The 24,208-nt window shown below is 43.6% G+C and overlaps 1 protein-coding gene and 1 long non-coding RNA gene across 2 annotated transcripts in view; one reads left to right on the plus strand and one right to left on the minus strand.

Moving 5' to 3' along the window:
• Nucleotides 1-5,413: 5,413 nt before the first annotated feature.
• Nucleotides 5,414-24,208, minus strand: part of LOC146190876 (uncharacterized) — a 28,350-nt gene continuing 9,555 nt past the window's right edge. The window contains exons 2-3 of the long non-coding RNA XR_014706339.1: nt 8,215-8,455; nt 5,414-5,903 (exon numbers count right to left, since the gene is read on the minus strand). This is a non-coding gene — a long non-coding RNA (uncharacterized LOC146190876). The remainder of the gene's footprint in view (nt 5,904-8,214; nt 8,456-24,208) is intronic.
• LOC146190877 (uncharacterized) lies at nt 21,302-23,470 on the plus strand. Its single transcript, XM_084599709.1, has one exon. It carries the CDS (start codon nt 21,302-21,304, stop codon nt 23,468-23,470), a length of 2,169 nt encoding a protein of 722 aa, XP_084455835.1.

Below are 24,208 nucleotides of genomic sequence, written 5' to 3' on the forward strand. Positions count from 1 at the left end.
TAGGGATGCTGGATCAGTCAGTAATCTAAGAGGGTTCAGGAATCTAGAGTAGAGAGCTGGTTCATGGGTTCGGGAGTCTCTGCGATAGGGACACGCGCTGACTTTTTCAGCTTACCTTTTGCTTCCTCCTCTGCACTTTGCGCTACGTTCATGATGCCGAAGAACTGCTTCCTTCAGCTCTGCATCCAGATATAGTAATAGATCCGGACCATACAGGGAGGAAAATACTCGTTTTTTATCGATCACTCTGAGCACACACCAATTTTTTAAAGGAAGGAATGGCGCGGCTGGACGACAAAGAACTTGGAAGAGATAAATACACCTCATGCATAACACCCAATATGCACGGACGATCAGAAACGTTAGAAGACACTATAAGATTTTGTAAAACATGAACTAGATTAACTTGCAAAAATGCACGTGCTATCGGATGGGAAGCGTCAGTGAAAACATGAAGCGCGAAACTATCTACCGGACATACAGGTGGACTAGACCGAGGCCGCAGGCGCTTACAGGCCGGAAAGGGTTATTACGTCTCATTGATTCAAAAGATGAATTCCGCAAAAAGTAGCGAACACTTTGTGAACACGCTAGATATGAAGTCTTGCGCAGTGAATAATGTGCAGTACAATACATTTTAGTGCTATTAACAGATTACAGGTGGTTGCCCTGCCAAAATCAGAGGGACAATGAGGGATAAAAGTCTGAGTGTAGCGCTGAACCGTCGGAACGCGGTCATTTCAGTAAGGCGCATTATTGGCACTCAAAAGGCCTCCAAGGTAATTGGGTGGCCTAGATGTCCATGCCACACCAGAATATTCAGCAGGCATCGATCCCCACATCGATCCCTGCAATTTACAATAGCAATTTCCTCTGCCTATAGGCCAGGAGCCTCACGTTCAAGCTCTTGCAAATTACGAAGGCTCTGCAGCATCAATACAAATTACCAATCGCATTCTAGGAGATGTGCAATATTACTGAAAACCGCTTCTCTCTGCATCTGATTATTTGAAGCGCATACATTGATAAACCTGCACGATTCGCCATTCAGCCGAAAGTCACAACATATAAGACGCCCTTCTGCGTCAACCTGGTGCATAAGGTCAGACTCTTTGTAAAGAACAGAAAGCGGCCCACCGAAAGATCTACCGAGTGAGGCACACAGACATTGTAATCTGATAAAAAGCTCCTAGGGCTATCTCTGTGTCCAATTCACTTTCTATCTTAGTCTCCTGAACAGCGATGAGTCTAGTCGACTGCCCGAAAATAGCCGGTGCAGCTTATACCTGTTTCTACCACGACCGGAGACCATACACGTTGAGGGTCGCAACAATCAGCTGCTGGGCGCTCTCCAAGATAACCAAAGTGCAATTAGGTCAAGCATCCGCGATGTCTGGTGCCAATCTGGAAGGTGATATCTCCCTAGAACTGGAAGAAATCACCTTGCTGCTGCAGGCCGAGGAGATTTCTTGCCGGTGGCGGGACTTGTGTTTTGCAGGAACAGCGTCTCCTTCAGAGGAGGCAGAACTTCGAGGCCACACTTGGACATGACACATCCAAACTACACTTGCTGTCACTACCAGGCTGGCAGCTAGCTTACTCGAGAGTGAATCCGGCATTGGCATTAAGAATGTCAGCAGCGCAGACACTCGGAACCGCCGCCACCGCAGCACACTTGTCTTTTTCTGTCTCGCGCACAGTATATGCACGCGCACCAAGAGTGCCATCAGTGACGCAAGAAATTACAGGCGTCTGGTCCGCCAGGCTCTGGTACATATTTCCGACTATTGATCCGAGAGTAAAGGCTGGGTAGGCTCACGCTGTACAGCAGTAATTTTCTCGCGCGGCATTGGGCCGCTAGTCGCTGATTCAGTAGACCTCACTACGGCCATGCAACCACCACCATCCAAAATGTCTACTGAATCCATTAAATACTCTTGCAGAGTGTCATCCACAGCATGGCTACCACTGTGAAGTTTATACGCGTACGACACTACGCACTCCTCTGTAGTATAGCCGAATCACCCCACATTCATCACATTGAGGGGTTAGGCAGTGTCGTTGTATATGACCAACCTTGTGGCAGCAAAGACACAAGAGAGGACTACCTGGCACTACAATTAGACACTGCAGACCACAAACTGTCACAAGATGGGGCGCGTCGTTCACAGTGACACCATCAGCAAGAGTCAGGTCAATGTCACCATTCAAAGACCGCATCCCCTCCATTTCCGATACTCTCCAGTGCTACACTGTGATGGAGGTAACTTTACCAAAAGCCCGGAAGGCGTCACGGATGTAATGGTCTTCCATATGTTCGGGGAGCCAAAGAAGCTTGACTTTCACAATCTTTGGTTCAGGGCCAATAACAAGACACCGACGGCCTTTCACCTGTAGCCCTCCGCAGATAACGAACTTAGCTTTGGCTAGCGCTGTATTGCATGTCACCATACACACATGAGACATCTGGAACTGTCCGATTGAATTAATATCACTTAGGTCTATGACGCCACGTAAGGCATCCCGAAAGTCTTGGCCATGCATGGTAGAGACGGCCGGCGCATACATCAATTTAGTCCAACTGCAGTAAGCCATACAAAATAGGGGCAATGTAATAGTTATTTATTTTCGTAATAGAATACTAACATCTTCATGTAACACGAAGTGTTGCTATTATTTAAGAATACATCGGCATCAAACAAAGTAAGCGAGCTCTAGCACTCAAGCGTGCATAAATGTCATAAATCAAGTTATACTGAACACAAAATTTCTGGCAGTTTTGTAAAGACAGCATTTATGCGAAAAGTGTTGTGGTGAAATATGGGCCAGTTGCATGTTTTCGCTACAATAGGCAGATAAAGAAACGCATGACCAGAAACTAATTCAATGTCAATAAAATAGTTTTTGCGGAAATTTCTTGCTTTTAATCCCACATGCCCGAAGTGGTGCTAATTCAAGCTGGTGGTAAGTTCACAGACGTTTAGTTTATTACCAAACGTGATTTTGAGCATCGAGACGGGTGGTAGTGCATGAAAGCGTAAAAACGAAGAGTGCCTACATAGCGTCTACTGCGCAAAACAAAAATGTTAAACCCCACAAACCAACCAACCAACCAACCAAAAATGCAGAAATGCGTAGGCCATAAAAAAGAGCACTTCAGTGGAGAAAGACGCATATCTGCACATTATTTAAAAGAAATGTTTGGTGCTGATGAAGAACAAACAAACAAAACAAAGACCTGACACCAGTAAGGAAGCAGCCCTTCCTGCTCACGTTTATGAGTTAAGCGTAAATTCGTATTCTGCAAGCCGATAACGTTTCGAAGTGAGATGCGCAGTAATCGATACTAAGGCGACTGGCTGAGACATTTCTTTTTAGGTGGTATTGTGGCAACCACAGTTAGTCTTTTTCATAGTGCCGAGCACAGGGGGTCTGTATCTGAGCCGCTTCTTGCAGCTTGTAGAGCATGGCCAGTGTTCCGAATCTCTTGATGGTAAAAAGAGTTTTGTCCTACCCTCTCTAATGGGAAGGACCTCCTATAAGCTAAATCAGCGCCCCTACACGGCTAAAAAGCAGACCCTTCGGGCTCTACACTTTTGACAAAGGCTGTACCTCTCAAGCCTCTGCAATGGGAAGTATATCCGCAGTATATAGCTCCCTTGACCCATTTTTGTTTTTCCCTCACTGCCAAGTGTCACACGCCTACTTAGTTCATATTGCTCTTACTAGACCACTCAAGGGTTACCTCTTGTCAGTCGCATTTCGACTTCGTCTGTGCGGCCGTGCTTCGAATTCCGACAATTCAACGCAGGATTTGTTCGCTTCTTCGCCCTAAAACTGTGTATAGTTCATTTCCTGTCTTTATTGTCAATGTCGTTGCCTCGCTCCTCCACCAAATGACGTTTCCTTCTTCTGTCACATCCACATCTTCCACCACTCATGCTTGAGCACTTCGCCCCTTTGGTTGGTTCTTTGTGCTTTATTTACTCGGTTTCCCAGTCTGGCTGAAGAGTAATAACACTGCTCTTCTTCGGGAGCGAAAGGCGAGAAGAAATATTTGGACAAAAAACAATTGAATGATTTTCTTTTTTTTTTTATTGTTGTTGTTGGGCCTGGCCCGGAAGGGCAGCTAGTCGCCGTGCCTGGCCACTGTTTACAGTGCTGGGAATCTTATTGATGATTTTAAAACTTCGCTTGGCTAGCGTTGTAGTGGCAGCTTCTTTTTTTTTTTCCTTTTTTCTTAAAATGAGTCTATGCAATTGCTGATGTTGGTCATCATGTTTCTGTTTGCTCAGCTTTTGCTCGGGCGCAGGTTTTCCCCATCTTTTTGTGGCGTATTAACAATGGTAGCGTTTCGTTCGTCCAAATCGTTTCCTTCAGCCCTGCAATAAACTAGGTGGTTTCCGCTATGATGTGTCATTTGTTAGCTGCACCTGCCTTAGAAAGATTTCAGTTCTCCACCCCGTCGCCAGTTTAAAACTAATCATTTCTTCTTGCTAGTTTCATTCTGGTGTGGCTTGCTTGATTTCAGCCCCATCAAGCAACAAAGCGGACTGGGAGCGTGCGCAAGCTTTGCTAGGTGCGTTTGCAGCCAAGTTTTTTTGCTTTCGCCATACGCCAGTGGGTCTGTTATAGCTCGTTATTGTTACGACAGTTGTCATTTATTAGTGACCTTCTATCGTTTCTGATGGTCAAGATAGCTTTGTCATGTAACTTATAACCTGTAACATCAAACCGAATAACACCAGTTCCATGGAAAAACTGCCATCTGGCTTTTCATGCACGGGATAATATTTAAGCTGCTGCTTGGACCAAACACAACTTTATATCGCTACGCCTTTTGAACAAAACTCTTTTGAAATGTCGCTTTTTTTTTAGGTGAAGCATGCTGCCTCCTCAATATCTAAAATAAATTAGTTGCGATACCACCCTGCTCATCGATGGTCGAAATAAAATGGTGAAATTGCGGTCAGGCAAACAAATTGAAATGGTTGATGGAATGAATAAATGAACACTTGAATGAAAAGACGAATGAAATGCAAGTATTCATGCGTACTGCATTTCGCTGTTCTGTATAGTTGCGAACTTAGCGCTCCTAATGAAAAAGTGCGTATGAGTGGTGGTAGTTATATATCGTAGCTGGACTTGTTGGGGCATATTCAAGAAGATACAGGAGAGCAGAAAAAGTATATGGAGGTCGAAAGAGAACAAGGCGACCGCAAACTTGCGCCAGGCTTAATTTAGCGAAGAGACCTTATATACTGTTGCTTTAAGCACCCTTCACAAATAGCACTTTTACCGAGTTAGCGCTCGTCCTGTTCCGTTTCTACGTTTATGTACGTACCTTACTGCGTTCCTCTATTTTCCTCAGTTTCGACAATGTCTAAGAATAGCAAGCAATCATTAGCAGTCAGAAAAGGAAATGCTGGAGCCTTTATTTCTACGGCAAATATTGAAAATTGACGGTTGCGTGCAACGCACGAAGTCGTGTGACCTGTTGTTGGTTCGTGAAAAGGTAGAGGGAAGCTCAACAATGCATAGCAATTTCGGTCGTGATCGTTTTGGTAGCAGCCTTTGCTAAGTGCTTGGTTAACTACTAACTGGCATAGGTAGGTATTATTGCCTTACGCTCGATCGTTTATTGCCTTTTGAACGTTTAGGTCTCCTCCATCTCATTTATGTCTCCTAAGTAGTCAGAGACATGTCTCATACGTTGTGTGCACATGGGCGCAACCGCGTTTATTGTGGCACGCTTGCTCAATTTTATTTTTTAGCTCGTGTTTCGGAATTGTACTGGCTGCGTTGGGTCGGTTTCGAGAGTGATGTCCAAATACGATGCCGATGATTAAGGACTTCTGCTTCATTATGTCCGCGCCAAGTCACCAGCAGACAAAACAGGCGAACTGCAAATAAAGGGGAGGGGGGGGGGGGAGGCGGGGTACATGAAGAGTTTTAGGACACTTTCCTGAAAAATACCTCGAGGTCTTTGGCACTGTCCTTATTAGGTTAAGCCCTGTGCCATAACCAATAACGAGAGTATGGCATAGGGCGCGAGGCACGACCGCTGGCGAGCCTGTACGCTGCCTGCGTGCGCTCGTGAAAGACGGCTACGGTAAATATGGAAGGCGGCAGTGAGCCAGTGTTGCAAAAGCACTCCTCTTGACACTAAGCTTTTGAAATGCCAAGGCTATGCTTTAAAACGAAGGGGCAGCTCGGTGGTAGAATTTCTGAGAAGTGGCTGTTTGCGCTAAGCGAGAATTAAGAACATTGTTTTTAAAGTGGCATTTTATTACTCACAATTTCGAGATATGTAAAACCCATTGAGTCCCTCATGACTGCTCACCGCACATGAGAGAGCATATTAGAAATACACATATTCAATCACGTCGATATTTGCAACCCACCCCATCCAGAAAATGTAGGAAATGGCTTAGAGGTGTCAGCAAAACAACGTTGTCCAAACGATCATAGACCAAGCATGCGGTCACCAAGCAAGCGGTCACCAAGCAAGCCTTGTTCTCTTGGGTCGCCTTCGTTTTTGCCGCTATCGACTTAGCGTTTATGCTTCGCTGCCGCCTGAATGTGGTCAAACTCGTTCAGACCATTGGTGCTGTGGTGAACACAGTTCATGTGGTGCTGGCGGAGACTCTTGAGAGTTCCTTGGACTGCCAGAAGATCAAATCAGTCGATATTGTCGACCATAAACCCTGACTCCTCATTGGAGGGTCAGATTCTAAAGTTAAAGCTCAGTTACTTTGGTCATCTGATGAGAAGAGAGGAGTCGCTGGAGAAAGATTTGATGTTGGGAAATGTTGAGGGTCACCGGAGAAGGGGTAGGCAGCAAACGCGATGGTTAGATGGCATTCTCGAGGCGCTGCAGATGAAGTTATGTGATGTTAGGAAGATAGTGAGAGACCGGAAAGCATGGCGTGATGTGGCCCATAGGGTCACGAACAGTCGGACATGACTGAGCGACTGAACTGAACTGAACACAGTTCAAGCACGAACTGATTGTACTGACTTCGTTCTGATTGCAAGGGGGAAACTAAGCAGGGAAAATGTATTTCGACTTCAAAGTAAATAAGCATTTTGGGGGGTAGCAACGTATAATTCGAGGAAGGTTCGTAAACTACAAAAACAAAACTAGGTAAGTGGTGAGAAGAAAGGTAGATAATATATTGTAAGTCTGTATTTACCGCATCCTCTCCCAAAAAATAAGCAAGCGAGAACACAGTGTAAACATATTGCCGAATAATCATGCGTATCACAATCACTACTTTCAACTCTAATCTGAATACATTTCTGTGAATGATAATGAGGGCAATTTTACTTTCATAAACAGCAACTGTACGGTTAAGAGTTCTTTCCTTACCGAGTGTATAATTATGTTGGTGTAGCATAATAAAAATATAAAGCAGTATAATAGCAGTAATGTTACACCCAATCATTTGACGTTCACGAGAAAAAAACTTTCTTCTTCTTCTTCTTCTTCTTCTTCTTCTTCTTCTTCTTCTTCTTCTTCTTCTTCTTCTTCTTCTTCTTCTCTTCTTCTTCTTCTTCTTCTTCTTCTTCTTCTTCTTCTTCTTCTTCTTCTTCTTCTTCTTCTTCTTCTTCTTCTTCCACTCCTTCTTCTTCTTCTTCCACTCCTTCTTCTTCTTCTTCCACTCCTTCTTCTTCTTCTTCCACTCCTTCTTCTTCTTCTTCCACTCCTTCTTCTTCTTCTTCCACTCCTTCTTCTTCTTCTTCTTCTTCTTCCACTCCTTCTTCTTCTTCTTCTTCTTCTTCTTCTTCTTCCACTCCTTCTTCTTCTTCTTCTTCTTCTTCTTCCACTCCTTCTTCTTCTTCTTCTTCTTCTTCTTCTTCTTCTTCTTCTTCTTCTTCTTCTTCTTCTTCTTCTTCTTCTTCTTCTTCCACTCCTTCTTCTTCTTCTTCTTCTTCTTCTTCCACTCCTTCTTCTTCTTCTTCTTCTTCTTCTTCTTCCACTTCTTCTTCTTCTTCTTCTTCTTCCACTCCTTCTTCTTCCACTCCTTCATTATCCTTTTAGTAAGTTGAGACTTACCAGACCTAATATCATAGAAGAATCGCATGATCATCTTGTTTCTTTGCTTTCCATCCACCTCTCTTCTGAACCGTTGAATTGTAATAGCAGAAATACATATTATATATAAGATTAATCGTGGCCACATACGCGTAATGGCAACTGTTTTTACTCACCCCCTGCTAGCTCTTCAATGCTTGTTTTCCTCACAAAGTGCCCGTCTTTGGTGCGAATAAAGCCCTTACTGCTGTACGAAGTAAATTCTGAAAGATCTTCACAGACAAATTTAATATCCGCGGGTATGGCGAAGAATGGCGCCGTTTATCTTGCCTGAATCTCATACACGTGTCAACGTTTTCTTTTTTTCTTCTTGCTTTCACGTTTTTGTTTGTTTGCTTCATTCTATATGGCTTTCTTCTGCAACAAGAATGAGGGATTATTACTGCGACGAGAGTGCGTTGGTCCATCCATTCTATTCAGCTGTAATACAATAACGGTGGCAATGTCAGTATGAATCTATTGCAGCACGGAGGAACATCCGCTGGAAAACATTGTCTCTGGAGCAGTAGCAATCCATTCAAGAACGAGAGACTGGTGGCACGGGAAAACAACCCGGCATATTTCATCAATCTTGCACAACATGTTTTATGCTTATTGCAACGCTCACCTTGTCTCACAAGAAAAGTTCGGCAGCAGCTTTCACGCGAATCACTCCAATACTGCCCATCTCTTACAAGTAGCTAGGGTGGACCAAAGTTGATCAAGGCTCGAGGCGAAAAAAAGTACAATTTGTGCCTTATCATGACAGCATAGAAAGACAGCTCACTGGTGTAACCCTTAACGGAAGAGAAAAGCAAGGCGCCCATGTGCTGTGAGATGCCAGTGTGCGGTAAAGGACTCCAGGTAATCGAAATTTGCGGAGTCCTCCACTACGGCGCCTCTCATAGCCTGAGACCAACCGACCAACCAACGAACCGTAACTTTGAAGCTAGAATTATTTTAAGATTCTCTTTATCCTGTTAGCATCTCTGAGAGTTGGCTTGCAGTAAATGAAGGACTTCAGGGAGCGCAGAAAGATACAAACAGAAAATATCTTGCTCCGTTTGTATCCTGGCGTGATGAGAAGAAATGCGAAGAGGAGGTGTACAGTATACGCTCTTATGGAGCAAGTAGCGCAGTAGCAGATAGGGCATTATTTAGACGGATTAATATATAGGAGAGAATGACAATCGCTTGCGGTAATCCCTTCGGAAGCAGCTGCCAGAGAACTGCACGTGCTCTCCTTTGGTAAAATTAGTGTTAGCAAGCGGTAGCCTACTCAAAAGTCCCCCAAAACCACTAGTAGGCCAAGGCTTTCATATAGCCTGCTTAAGTCATTTCTGCCCACCGCTGTTGATGAGCATTCACTCTGTGGATTAAACGTCACACAATGGCTTCTGGCGGACAATACCATTTGCTCATTGTTTGTTTTTTCGCTTCCTTAAAACCCTGTTCTTTGCCGATAATGCTGTAATCAATTTCCTTGGTCGCTTTTTCTCACTCAAGCTTACTTAAGTTACCGTGTTGTTCAGTAACGATATATGAGGAATATTTTACAACGCTGCGGATTTCTTGTAAGAGTGAAGGGTTAATTTAATATTTTTACGTTCACAATAAGCATTACAGCGTTTTTCACTCATCTTGTGTGCGCTACATATGTCTTTCGCGAGCGCGCAGAAGCTCTTTGAAAGTATGTCGCCTTGACAAGTGCAAGGTCATTTTGCAAGTCAAAGGTGCACGCGCGCGATGCTTGTATGAAAATGGCGTTCATAATCTCTCCGTCAACACCTACACTTGTAATAGGGAGTCCCTCTACAAAAGCAGCCACTGATGTGTAAAGGTAATCACAATAATATTTTTGTTCTCACTCCGATACGTCAACACATTATAAAGTCTCATTGGGTTTACTCGCAACGAGGTAATATTCGAATGGACGTGCAGGAATAACATCCGGACGTTTCTTTAACGGCATTGGGGCAGTGCTATGACACATATTTCGCAAAATTGATACTTCTGGTCCTTCCTGAGTAGCTAGCATTCTCTTACCGTAAATAACCACTGGGCTATTTCGTCTACCAGCAGCGTACTGCCTCAAAGCTCGCAAATTCCGTTTTTTTTATTTATTTTTTTTTTTTGCAGGGAAGACATATAACGTACGTTTTTATTGGATTATTTGAATGAATACTTTGTAACGACAAATGTATGTTATCTGCACTGTTACGGATATCTGCTGACCGCGATTCTGTACGACCCGCTTGGTTAGATAGAAATATGCGCCGAACTCGTCTTTTTTTTTTTTTTCTTTTTTAATGCGAGATTTGTAGTGAAATTTATGAGGCGCCTATGCGCAAAAAAAAATGTGTTTCTTTCAGCGCAGTCACGAAACAGAGCTGGCTCAAGTTGTCCAAATTATGACAGGGCCTATAGTCTCTGTCAATAATTTAGACATCAGGGGTTATGCTTCTATCTGTGCAGTAACGCTTTTCTAGCGTTCGTGGAAGTTTTTCCCATTGCAAAGGGCAGGACCAAATATTTGCTTACCTTCGGGCTATTTGTGAACGCTGGGAATGCATTACGAGCTACAAGCTCTGGTTCAGTAACAAAAACATTGGCCTCTAAACGTTTGACAAACAATCCGCGTGTTCCATCGGCTGGTACTATTGTCATGCAACTAAACTGCAATGCAGAGTGTTTTTTTTTTTTTTTTTTTTTTTTTTTTTTTTTTTTTTTTTTTTTTTTTTGAGGTCGCACGCCCCGTAAACTTTTACAGTGGAGAGTACCTGCAACAATGCCGCCGAAACAGTGGTTGAGAAAAAGAAATGACGTTATGTGCCGAAGAGATTGATTAGCAATGCTTTTACCTGATGCGTCTAATTCCTGCAATTATATAAAAAGGCGATATCACGTTCCTTACGTTTCTTTAAACTCAAAGCCGATCTCAGAATAGATACGGAAATTGGCATGAGACCTAAGTAGCTTATGTCATAAAAGAGAGGTATTAAGAGAGGTATTATGGAAGTCTAAGGTTTGACTAAGTTTCATCGGGTCGAGAGTTTCATTAATTATATATATATATATATATATATATATATATATATATATATATATATATATATATATATATATATATATATATTAATCGCCAATAAAAGATTTGGGTAAAAATATCGTTAGAGCTTTACCCCTGCTAAGCAACTGTAACCGAAGCGAACGCGGTACATTACGCTCTAACTACATCCCTCCGTCTCTGTGCGGCAGCCTCTCGAAGGCTACGTCCACTGGATGATCGGATTCGACCTGTCGTCTTCGCCACTTATCAAAAATTACTAGACTAGATCAAAAATTACATTTAAAGCGGTCATAAGTGCCTCCTCGAGGTGTTGAGTATTGTCTGGGAAGAAAGTGTGAATTGTTTTGTTTGTGTATTATCAAGCTTGCAAAGCCCTGTTAGGATCAATAAAGTGGATAGATAGATTGTTTATTTTAGTACTAGTGATAATAAAAATAGACTATTTTATGCATGTATACGAAAATGTTTATGCAAATTTACATTCCAAAAACTATTGCACATGTAAGAAACATGTTGAGTCTTATAGTGCTCCTCATGTAGTAAATACTTATGTGTTAGAAAGAGAGTCACCCTACTGCGTTCTTTTAAGATGCATTAAAAGAATGAGAGGTAGCAATCGCTTAAAACATGACAGCTGAAATAAGTCAGTCATTAAGATTTATTCCCTCGTTTGACCCGCATATCGTCTCGTATGCTTTTTTCTTCGGTCTGAGAAGTGTGGCAATAAAGCCAACAGCAACCTCGATCTTCAGACTTCTGCAGTTTACGGTGATTCTAAAATGGCGCTTTTCTATCACCAGAAACCCGCGGAATTCACGATATGATGATTTCATCAGAAGAGCGACATTCCCATAATTTTAGACGACACACATATGAAGGAGAACAATATTTTATGATATTGTATTTCAAAGATTAATATATATTTTTCGAATAAGGCAGATGAGGGTTTAAAATTTAATAAAAATAAATTAGAACGCTTGACAAAATTAGCGTTTTTTTTTTGCCGCTTCACAGTTAAATTGCACATACCCGGTTGTGTTTTCTCCTACAGTGCATCAAAACAATTTGCTGTTACTTGGGGCCATGCTTCTTTCCTTTTACCCGTTTTCATGCGCAAGTGCATTTAATGAGAAAGGCAAACTCAAGTTTGCGCAATGAAACGAACGCTGCCATAATTTTTGAACTAAATTTCAGAACCCTGAATAAGTTGTAGGCTCTATAAACCAAATTATGGCAATGAAATCAGCGTTCACATCATGTCACAGCGGTTGCACTTTCATCAAGAAACCGACATTGGCCTCAGTGACATGACATCACTTGAGCCCATCAGTCGTTTGAAGGATATCCACTACAAAATCAAGCTATAGCTTAAGAATGTTTTTCTGCTAAAATATTCTATCCAATCAGGCTTATAATATGTAAACGAGTACAGGGACCGCTCAAGCTACTATAGAGGATTTTACCTTCCACCCCTTCATAGGTCCTTAAGTAAGGTCATGTAAACAATAAGAAATAGTATATATATTTGATAGAAGGAACAAAAAACCTGTTTCTAGCTCATAATTATTGAATAATCATTAGTTGAATACTCATAGTTCTTTCTCTTTCATATTTTAAGCAACTGTTCATAAAAAGAAAAGAAAATTGAAGAGGTTAAGAAGTCAGGAAGGATTAAGTATGATTTTGGACGTTTCCTAGGCGAAAAAGGTCTTTACGGCGGAACAGTCGTGACCCATGGCAGTGACAAATAAACCAAGGTTCAATACGTCATCGCCAAAATACCTAAAACTTGTGAGCTTTCTTCAAAGAGACTTGTGCGATTATCATTAAATTTTATTTCTAAGTATCTTCTTTGATGCACGTCTAAATTGAAAATTGTATGGTCAGAAGCGTACCCTCCCTTCGATTCCTTCAAGTTTAGTTTCCTACATCAAAGAACACGCTCGCATCAACCTAAATGTGAGAGAGTTCTCTGAAAGTTTTCCCTCTGATACCCTGCCGTCAAGGGATCTCGATTCTTTACAATTTTTTCTGTAGCAGCGTACGCCAAATTGAATATCCCGCTTTAAGGTCTTGTTGGAAGCCGAACCGAAAGTTACGCGCGGGATACCCATTTGACTGGCTATAGTATACAAAGAAGACCATCGCATCGAGGAATACGATGCCTGTGCGTATAAAAAACTCTTCAAAGAGACTTAACCCTTCTTTATGAAAATGGGATGAACTGCACCGCAAAAGGATTCTTCTCCTGCGATCACAGAACTATAAAAGAATTATTACTCTCTCTCTCTCGCCATCTCTCCTCTTCTTTCCACTCATCCCGCCTCACGTGCCTGTAATACGTGCTTGTGCAAGTGCGATTATACACCTAAGTGTGCCCTTACTCTTATCTTGTATTACAAAAGTTTCCTCCGACTCTTAACGCCCCTGTTTACTATCACTGCTTCTGTGCCTCTGCGGCCTACTTCGTCACTCCAAAGCTTACTGGAAATCCAATGCCGTGTCCATAGCCTAGTATAATTGCCCGACTCCAAAGTCCTCTACAACGTACCGCACAAGCGCCTTCAATTGCGAACAGCGTTTTTTGCTTCACGCAAGCGCCTGCTTTGTCATCCCTCAGTGACAGCTGAGGCGATTGCGCGGGCGCTTTAAGATTGTACGCCTCTATATCGGTTTAGCCCTCCCCGCAGTGGCTCAGTGATTAGTGTGCCCGACTACCTAGTCCAAGCAAGAGTTCCGTCAAGACACGAGCGGGCGCTTGTCGATAAAGGCGAAAAGAAAGGCGCTCGTGTACTGTCTATTGCTATTGCGCGTCAAAGAGGGTGCCCTAAATATTGAACTGCACTCGACAACAGCTTCCTTCATAGTTTGAGTCACTTTGAGACATTAAAGTCTATTAGCCTAAACGTATATAGACAACATTCAGGCATACGTTTTGCTGCAAATTATGGTTTCCAAGTTCGCAGGGGTCAAATGGATGCAGCTAGCACAGAACCGGGTTAAGTGGAGGAATATGGGAGAGGCCTTCGCCCTGCAGTGGGTATAATCAGGCTGATGATGATGATGATAATGATGATGACGACGACGACGACGACGATGATGATGATGGTGGTAGTGGTTTCCAAGCGCTCTTCAGGGATTCTAACCGTAATCCACTGCATGGTTTGCAGCACTTAAATCATACAAATTTTATCCATGACCTGCTTCATTAGAAATGAAACATTCATCATCAGTCGCTGCAACAAGCTCACCTGATCAAATGATGGTCACCGCTTGATATTGTGAAAAATGACTTACAGGCAGATCAGAGACAGCGGGCACATTTTTGTAAGAAACACTGGAATCCTTTCATTTATAAATAGCATAAAAAGTTTTAGGATTCGATTTGAGCGACACCGTGTAAGAAAAAATGTTTTCACTTGCCGACTATAAAATGTTTTTTTAACATACAAATAAAAACGCTGATAGCAGCATGTCTGCTAAACCCCATCTGCACCGAGAGCTAAGCGGAGCGAAATATAAAATAAATTACTAGTTATCTCTTCATGTTAACCGGCGTTCCGAAGAGATGGCCTTTCTAATTTAGATGTTTAGGACCAGCTATTTAGGCTGTTTAGGAGCTCATGGGCTTGAAAGGGATTAGGGGACGAGGTGTGGGTAAGTGGCAGGTGCTTCTACGGGACATATGGGAGCTGTATGCGCACTTAGCGCTGTGTTTAGTCAGTATTCCGTGCTGTTCCACTAACGTGTTACGATTTTGGAGGTTTTGCATATTGAAGGGCAATTGTCATGTGTAAAATGAGATCCCGGTAAATTTGGAATTTGCTGAAAACGCATTCGCTGAAAATCTATGTTAGACCGTTCATTCTATTATTTTGTCAAATTTTTATTCTTTACGGATAAATTTCTTTTAATAAAAGAACGGACACTTACTTAACAGGTTGTCTGTTGAATGACTGACGTAGCTGACGTGGAGACAGCACTATTTTGGTGCTACTTGGTATATCTAGCGACAGAAATACAAACTTTAATGTTGATTTAATTTACTGATTTTAACGTCCCAAAGCGACTCAGGCTACGAGAGACGCCGTAGTGGAGGGCTCCGGAAATTTCGGCCACTTGGGGTTATTTAACGTGACTGACATCGCACAGTATACGGGTGTCTTGCTTTTCGCCTCCACCGATAAGCGGCCCCCGCGGCTGGGATTCAATGTTGCGTCCTAAGGTTCAATAGTTAAGGGCTTTAACCACTGATCCACCACGGCGTGTAAACGTTTAATGTTGACAACTGAGATAAATGCAATACTTAGTAACAGAAATATTAATCATTAGGTTGCGTTTAACTGCTATATTTGAACTGATGGTAATTGCTTGCATGATAATATAAATATTTAGTTACATTTTCAAAACGCTTCTAAAGGTAGCTCTAGCTCAATGAGCACCGTAAGGGCATGTGCCTCGGGTATTTGTCTGAGAGTCTGCATTCTTGGTCTTGTTTTAAAGCTGCGTGTTCGAGCCTTTGTACAAAGAGCTTCAGTTTTGAATAAGCAACAAGCCACGGTAAGGAAACTCAACCGTACAGCATCGTAGAAAGGAAACGGTGCGGACAAACAGAGCGCACCGAGCAGAATGGGACGGGCGTTTCCAAAAGAGACTCCTCGCCCGTATTGAAGGGACGAGCACAGAGCAGAAATGTTTTCCCAATGCATCTCGTTAAGGAATGTTTACGGAGAAAAATATTGTTAACGACCGACGGCATTCAGTACTAACGAGTGGCTTCCTTGGGCATTTCATTCGTAAGCACTTCCACACTCGTTTCGGATGAAGTCCTCTCCGGCAGCAAAAGTCAAAGTCATGGAAAGCGAGCTGAAGGAAAAATATACGGAAACAGCGCAGTCTGGAAACAGCGGAGTCCAGGTCTGGTTTTATGCGGCCTGAAATCTGATGCTAACAAGGAATTATGAATGCGAAATAATATTGTAAGGTCCAGCAAATGCAGGCGAGGTTACCACGCAGCATATACTGCGTTTGTCATTGACCGATAGAAAAATTGTACCTGCCAAGTATTTATTTCAACAAATTCCGTAAACTAAACCTTAGCCAAATTTTTCTGTTTGGTGGGTGACACTTCAATATTCAGAGACCGGTCAGTGCAGTCGGAAGACTACTGTAACGACATCACTATGGGTACCTGAGGTTCTTTAACGTACACTCATACCGAGCGGACACCTATGTACTGTGCGAGGCCAGTGAACAATAAAAAAACCCTGGTGGTTGAAACTATCCGGCACTCTTCAATACACTGGGGTCCCTTATTGCCTGAGGTGCTTTGATGATGGTAAACCCCATAAACCTAACCAATGCTTCCCAATTGCGGAGCTGGCACGTCAGAGTGCCAATCATGGTAGTAGTGATAGTGATTACCGTGTTTCCATAAGTGCACCCGGCTCTGGGTTCTATGGAGCACATCTGTAATACACCTCCCACTTCCGCTGCTGTGGCGACTTTAGGTCCCCCTGACAGCATTGCACGGGGGACGAGGCTGATGCTGGATATCTTTGTTATAACATTTTGCTAACAAATGGAATGGTGGTATTAATGAGTACTTGGCAAACGGGCAAGACAGAGGAGGCTGTGTATGGTGAAGATAGCTGCACGCACTCACGCACACACGGACACGCACACACACGCATACGCACGCACGCATGCATGCATACACATCGTGATTGGTCGTCTACTGTTCGCCTAGTAACACGTGGCATTACCCCCCACCATGTCGGCGGCTCGAGGATTCACAGTGACAATTAAACAATAAACAGCGATGCCAATGCCTTCGAGATTGTAGATAAACGGGTGTAATTCGAAGATAACCTGTCGAAGATGAGGCGTTTTGAAAGTTATGAAAATAGAAGGAACTCGAAACGTTCTTTGCTGATGGTCACAACGGCACCGATAGTATCAAATAATCGATATCAGTTATCATTGTGCTTAGAGCTGTATTTGCACACTTTTGTGTGACATATTGTTTTTCCAGTGTCTGAATTCTGTCTAGGAAACCATCAGGACGAGCCTTTGAGGCTTTCTATCCAGCAGAACGGATGGCAAGCACTCACATCCCGATACAGGCAGCCTTTGAGATTAAGTTGGAACAGGTTTAAAGCTCAGATTGTGGTAAGGTAGTTCCTGTTTTCGGTCTAGCTGTGTGCCCTTCCTTTAAAACGAAACCGGCTAGCATACACTACAACTTTCACATTTTCATCTTCCTGCTGGACAAGTTCAGCATCGGGACCCGAATGCCTGCCATTTGTATCAATTTTTGCGGCTGCTCGTTTGTCAAAATTTAATATTAGTAGTGCGGGCTTTAGGCTACCGAAGAACTATCTCGTCGAAGGTGTCGTTTTGATTCCCTGAAGGGGCGAAAAATAACTGATCTCCGGTATGCAGCATAAATGGCTAGGCAACTGTTGACTCATTTTCGACATAAAGCCTGTATTAAGCTCAAAGGACCTGAAATCTTGAAGGCACCTTTCCATGGCCCTTAAAACTTCCCAGCAGCAGCGGACTACTCCTGGTCTCGATGGACGAACAGCTTTTAGGCTATTTGCGTGTCGCAGTAAACGCAGCTAGTGGAACCTGAAGAGTCATTTCTCCGGCTTTGTTGCCAAACGTATGAAGTGAATTTTCCTCATCCCCGATCACAGCCTGTCACGGGGTTGCTTCAAAGTTAGGAGAAAAAAAAAGAAAACGTTCGTGGACTATGAACGAAGCATTTGATGCATAGACGCATAAACGTTAGGTTTTTATAGCATACTTTAATATTAAGCTATCTTCTATTGGAAGAAGTGGGAAAGGCTTCATTGATCGTTCTGAAGCATTTATTGTGCGGTGGGAGTTTTCTTTGAGGAAAGTGTATGCTGCGGAAAGAGCATCTCTGAACATTCAGTACCGCGCCAAATCACCTGTCAGAGGGATGCTCGCGATTTGACTCGATAATCTTGGGTTTGGTTAAATTGAGACAGAGACTGATTTTCAAGGCAGATTCGAACCAACATCATATGTATACCTCCTATTGTATGCTCTGAGTATAGGTGTAAAGACAACAAGTAAAGACATTTAACATTTTGCCTAACTCTCTGACAGGCAGTGTCTAGTCTATAGCGTCTATACATAATGTTAAGCTTAAGCGTACTCATAGTTTTTGAAGTGCACTCCTCCTCCTTAGTTTTTGTCTGAATCGAAACACCGCGGCGGTAGCCGGCAGCTACACGTAGGGCTGGTGCCTGAGCATGGGATCTTGTGCATGAGTTAGACGGAGCTCATTTGCAGGTTCTCTGATATCGTAAATGGCAGTTGATCAGTTGTCTTTTCGCTGCTTGTCATTCGTCTGTCAGCACTGCATGTATCAAAATTTCAGCAGTATACTTCGTGGAAAAAGCACACAACCGCTGCAACTTAGAGGTAGTCGCTTATGCGATAAAAGCGTGAATTAGTTGTTGCAAAGAGCTTCCTCAAGAACATGGGTTGCTATTCGCGTATTTACTGCATGGAAACACCATCAGCGCGGCCGGAACCTCTCAGGACGTCCTGCCTCTGAGCAGAACGTAACGACAAAACTTGTCGTCGGACGTGATTAGTAGTTCAGTATTTTTTCATTAGATTGCATTTTCTCGGGTACCTCCAAGGTAAAGGTTAGGTCTCCAACCAATGTGAGACTGCTGCCAAGTCTATGTTGAAAATCAAACTAGCGCACTTCAAAACAAGGACACAGGGAGAGAACGACAACACAGCGCTGACTTCAACTGGTTTTTATTGGAGAGTGACACATTATATATGTACGAAAAGTGGGCGTAAAGAATTGATAACAACTGCTCAGTTTGCACGTGGCGTAAAACGACTAAGGCAAAGTTAAAAGGCGCACGATAACAATATAGGTCAAAGCAAGGTAGAACGGCAGGGGTATGAAAAATAAAGAAGCGAAAAACGGGGAGGCATGTAGGTAAAAAAACAGTTAAAGATGGCATGATCCGAAGATACATAAACTAAAATCAAAAAAAGCCAAAAGGGGCACTAAGAGCGATAAAAGCCAAAAGGGGCATTAAGAGCGATAAAAGCCAAAAGGGGCACTAAGAGCGATAAAAGCCAAAAGGGGCATTAAGAGCGATAAAAGCCAAAATGGGCATTAATAGCGATAAAAGCCAAAAGGGGCATTAAGAGCGACAAAAAATCAAAAGGACAATTAAAGGCATTACAAGACCAAAAGGGCATTAAAAACAGAATACCTAAAACAACCAAGGCCAGGCCGCTAGAGGCTGAGGAGTGTACCCGGAACCTAAACATTAACTACTGTGCGTCTGGTTCAGATATTCTAACTCGCGTTTAGTCAGGGCTATTGAGGGTGTGCTAACACAATTCTGACCTAGCTTTAGAATGTGAGCGGCTTCTATGATTTCGCGTGTTAACTGATGTGCATTTCTCGCAATGACAGTGCAATTATGAAGGGATGGCTCACAGGGCTGAGAAGGACACTTTAGGCAGTGAACACCAAGGTTTCTTTTCGTAGTATTGTAAACACTGTTTGAGTGTTCCATGAGTCGTTCGTTTAGGCAACGCCCGGTTTGCCCCACGTAGGCCTTGCCACAGCTCAGGGCAATCTTATAGACGACACCAACTTGGCAGGGAACGAAAGGTGCCTGGTGCCTAACAGGGCAGGCTGGCTTTCGCACAGCCGGGGCATTGACTCTGCGGCAAAGCTTGGAAAGCTTATCAGGCGCCGAGAACACAACACGGACGCCTGCCTTTTGCCCAATCCGTTTGAGCCTGTGGGAGATAGTGTGAAGGTAAGGCACCACAGCAACTTTGTGTTGATGCTCAGGAACAGCTCTCATTTGACCCCTTTTAAGCTTCTGCAAGAGGGAGCCTGCTACCGAGGTCAGCAAATGCTCAGGGTAGCCAGCATTGATCAGCCGCTGAGTTTGCTCATCGATGCTCCGGCCCATAGTGTGTACACAAGACTTCATTAAGGCATTTGTGAAACAAAGGTTCACAATGCCCCTCTTGACAATCTTAGAATGGGCTGAACTGTAGGGCAACAAGGACTTGCCCCCTCTCGGCTGGTACCACCAGCACAGGTGATCATCTGCCCTGGATAGCCTTAACTCAAGAAAGCGTAAAGCTCCCTTATCGGGTACCTCATGGGTCAAAACAAGGGGAGAGAGGCACTGTTCAAAGCGAGAAAGCACGTCTGAAACTGAGCTCTGAAAAGTACATGCATTACTAGCCAAAAGGATTAAATAGTCATCGACAAATTTGAAAATCTTTACAGCAGCTGACGAAGATAGCTGCTGTTCTAATAGTCGGTCATGATGGGCGAGATATATATCACTTAATATTGGAGCAATGCAGGAGCCAATGCACACTCCGCTCTTTTGAATAAAAATGCTTTCATCCCATGAAACGAAAGTTGAGCTAAGGTAAACTGTCAAAAGTTCCAAGAAGCCGCTCACCGAGATGCCACAAGAATTCTGGAAGGTAACGGATCCGAAAGCATCGATACAACTTTCAACACACAAAAGAAGCTTGTCGTGCGGAAGTGAATAGTAAAGATCCTTGATATCGACTGAAAAAGGCATTAGAGCATCAGTGGTGTCTTTTAAGAAGTGAAAAACCTGTCTCGAATCTTTCAGAAGGAAAGGATCATCTACTGTCAGCACTTTGAGTTTTGTTTGGAGGAATAACCCCAGGGATTTCTGCCAAGTGCCTTTCTCGGTGACAATTGCCCGCAATGGACAGTCAACTTTATGCGTCTTCGCAGCGAAAAATACGTCCAAGCTTTTCTTGTCTGCTGCATCTATGCTAGCAACCAGTCGGTCAAGATTTAAGCGCTTGCAAACTTGCTTAGCGTTTGATTTTACCCTGGAAAGGGAAACCTTATCGCGCCGTATGAAAACAGAGGCTAGAGCTGCAGCTGCCTTTTCACCAAACAAACCTTTGGGCAGGACAACAAAGCCATCTTCTTTGTCTGCCACCAATAACGAGAGCTGATGTCCTCTTAAAAATGAAGAGACATAATTGAAGGGCCTAGTTTTGTGCTTCCTCACGGAATTAAGGCTCTCCTAGGAGGCTTTCAACCATCCCTTCATCATGGCACAAGAATCATGAAGATGCTTCGGTCCGAGTGGCAACGACAAGCACGTTTCTACCGTGAGGCTCTGTACCTGCACCTTCACCGCGTCGACAGCTCGCGAAGAACGAAGATGAAATGGCGTGAGCTTTCTGCGCTCGCTGACAGAACTGCAGAAGCCTTATGGCAGTATGAGCTCTGCTGCCTTCGTGCCAACACACCGAAACAGCAAGCAAGCCTCAACAACAAGGTGCACACGCTTGGGAATGTGGTGCTGCCAGACAAAGTGACTCGTGTTCTCAGCCTGGGCCCGAAATACGCCGTCGAACCCAAGAAGTCACCCCCGGAACTACTCAGCATGGTGAGACAGGTCGCAAAACATGCTCCGGACTCTGAATTTTCTAGCTGTTTGTCTGAAGGTGTTCAAGTGTTGTCGCGTTACAAGTTAAGTGACAAAATTAGGCCCTTCAATTATGTCTCTTCATTTTTAAGAGGACATCAGCTCTCGTTATTGGTGGCAGACAAAGAAGATGGCTTTGTTGTCCTGCCCAAAGGTTTGTTTGGTGAAAAGGCAGCTGCAGCTCTAGCCTCTGTTTTCATACGGCGCGATAAGGTTTCCCTTTCCAGGGTAAAATCAAACGCTAAGCAAGTTTGCAAGCGCTTAAATCTTGACCGACTGGTTGCTAGCATAGATGCAGCAGACAAGAAAAGCTTGGACGTATTTTTCGCTGCGAAGACGCATAAAGTTGACTGTCCATTGCGGGCAATTGTCACCGAGAAAGGCACTTGGCAGAAATCCCTGGGGTTATTCCTCCAAACAAAACTCAAAGTGCTGACAGTAGATGATCCTTTCCTTCTGAAAGATTCGAGACAGGTTTTTCACTTCTTAAAAGACACCACTGATGCTCTAATGCCTTTTTCAGTCGATATCAAGGATCTTTACTATTCACTTCCGCACGACAAGCTTCTTTTGTGTGTTGAAAGTTGTATCGATGCTTTCGGATCCGTTACCTTCCAGAATTCTTGTGGCATCTCGGTGAGCGGCTTCTTGGAACTTTTGACAGTTTACCTTAGCTCAACTTTCGTTTCATGGGATGAAAGCATTTTTATTCAAAAGAGCGGAGTGTGCATTGGCTCCTGCATTGCTCCAATATTAAGTGATATATATCTCGCCCATCATGACCGACTATTAGAACAGCAGCTATCTTCGTCAGCTGCTGTAAAGATTTTCAGATTTGTCGATGACTATTTAATCCTTTTGGCTAGTAATGCATGTACTTTTCAGAGCTCAGTTTCAGACGTGCTTTCTCGCTTTGAACAGTGCCTCTCTCCCCTTGTTTTGACCCATGAGGTACCGGATAAGGGAGCTTTACGCTTTCTTGATTTAAGGCTATCCAGGGCAGATGATCACCTGTGCTGGTGGTACCAGCCGAGAGGGGGCAAGTCCTTGTTGCCCTACAGTTCAGCCCATTCTAAGATTGTCAAGAGGGGCATTGTGAACCTTTGTTTCACAAATGCCTTAATGAAGTCTTGTGTACACACTATGGGCCGGAGCATCGATGAGCAAACTCAGCGGCTGATCAATGCTGGCTACCCTGAGCATTTGCTGACCTCGGTAGCAGGCTCCCTCTTGCAGAAGCTTAAAAGGGGTCAAATGAGAGCTGTTCCTGAGCATCAACACAAAGTTGCTGTGGTGCCTTACCTTCACACTATCTCCCACAGGCTCAAACGGATTGGGCAAAAGGCAGGCGTCCGTGTTGTGTTCTCGGCGCCTGATAAGCTTTCCAAGCTTTGCCGCAGAGTCAATGCCCCGGCTGTGCGAAAGCCAGCCTGCCCTGTTAGGCACCAGGCACCTTTCGTTCCCTGCCAAGTTGGTGTCGTCTATAAGATTGCCCTGAGCTGTGGCAAGGCCTACGTGGGGCAAACCGGGCGTTGCCTAAACGAACGACTCATGGAACACTCAAACAGTGTTTACAATACTACGAAAAGAAACCTTGGTGTTCACTGCCTAAAGTGTCCTTCTCAGCCCTGTGAGCCATCCCTTCATAATTGCACTGTCATTGCGAGAAATGCACATCAGTTAACACGCGAAATCATAGAAGCCGCTCACATTCTAAAGCTAGGTCAGAATTGTGTTAGCACACCCTCAATAGCCCTGACTAAACGCGAGTTAGAATATCTGAACCAGACGCACAGTAGTTAATGTTTAGGTTCCGGGTACACTCCTCAGCCTCTAGCGGCCTGGCCTTGGTTGTTTTAGGTATTCTGTTTTTAATGCCCTTTTGGTCTTGTAATGCCTTTAATTGTCCTTTTGATTTTTTGTCGCTCTTAATGCCCCTTTTGGCTTTTATCGCTATTAATGCCCATTTTGGCTTTTATCGCTCTTAATGCCCCTTTTGGCTTTTATCGCTCTTAGTGCCCCTTTTGGCTTTTATCGCTCTTAATGCCCCTTTTGGCTTTTATCGCTCTTAGTGCCCCTTTTGGCTTTTTTTGATTTTAGTTTATGTATCTTCGGATCATGCCATCTTTAACTGTTTTTTTACCTACATACCTCCCCGTTTTTCGCTTCTTTATTTTTCATACCCCTGCCGTTCTACCTTGTTTTGACCTATATTGTTATCGTGCGCCTTTTAACTTTGCCTTAGTCGTTTTACGCCACGTGCAAACTGAGCAGTTGTTATCAATTCTTTACGCCCACTTTTCGTACATATATAATGTGTCACTCTCCAATAAAAACCAGTTGAAGTCAGCGCTGTGTTGTCGTTCTCGCCCTGTGTCCTTGTTTTGAAGTGCGCTAGTTTGATTTTCAACATGAATTACCAACTAGCCCGTTCTTCCACCCTTGCCAAGTCTTTTCTTTCTTTATTAGTAATTACCCTGGTGGAGACGGCCACTCTGAGCAATGATCCCCAGTTTATTAATGAGAACGTGCGCAGGCTCC

The sequence above is a fragment of the Amblyomma maculatum genome, chromosome 4 (assembly GCF_055883805.1).
Source record: "Amblyomma maculatum isolate TAMU_Amacu chromosome 4, ASM5588380v1, whole genome shotgun sequence".
NCBI lineage: Eukaryota > Metazoa > Arthropoda > Arachnida > Ixodida > Ixodidae > Amblyomma > Amblyomma maculatum.

Bases quoted from the DNA above. Each gene is read 5' to 3' on its own strand.
- LOC146190877 (XM_084599709.1), top strand. From the start codon at position 21,302: ATGAAGATGCTTCGGTCCGAGTGGCAACGACAAGCACGTTTCTACCGT.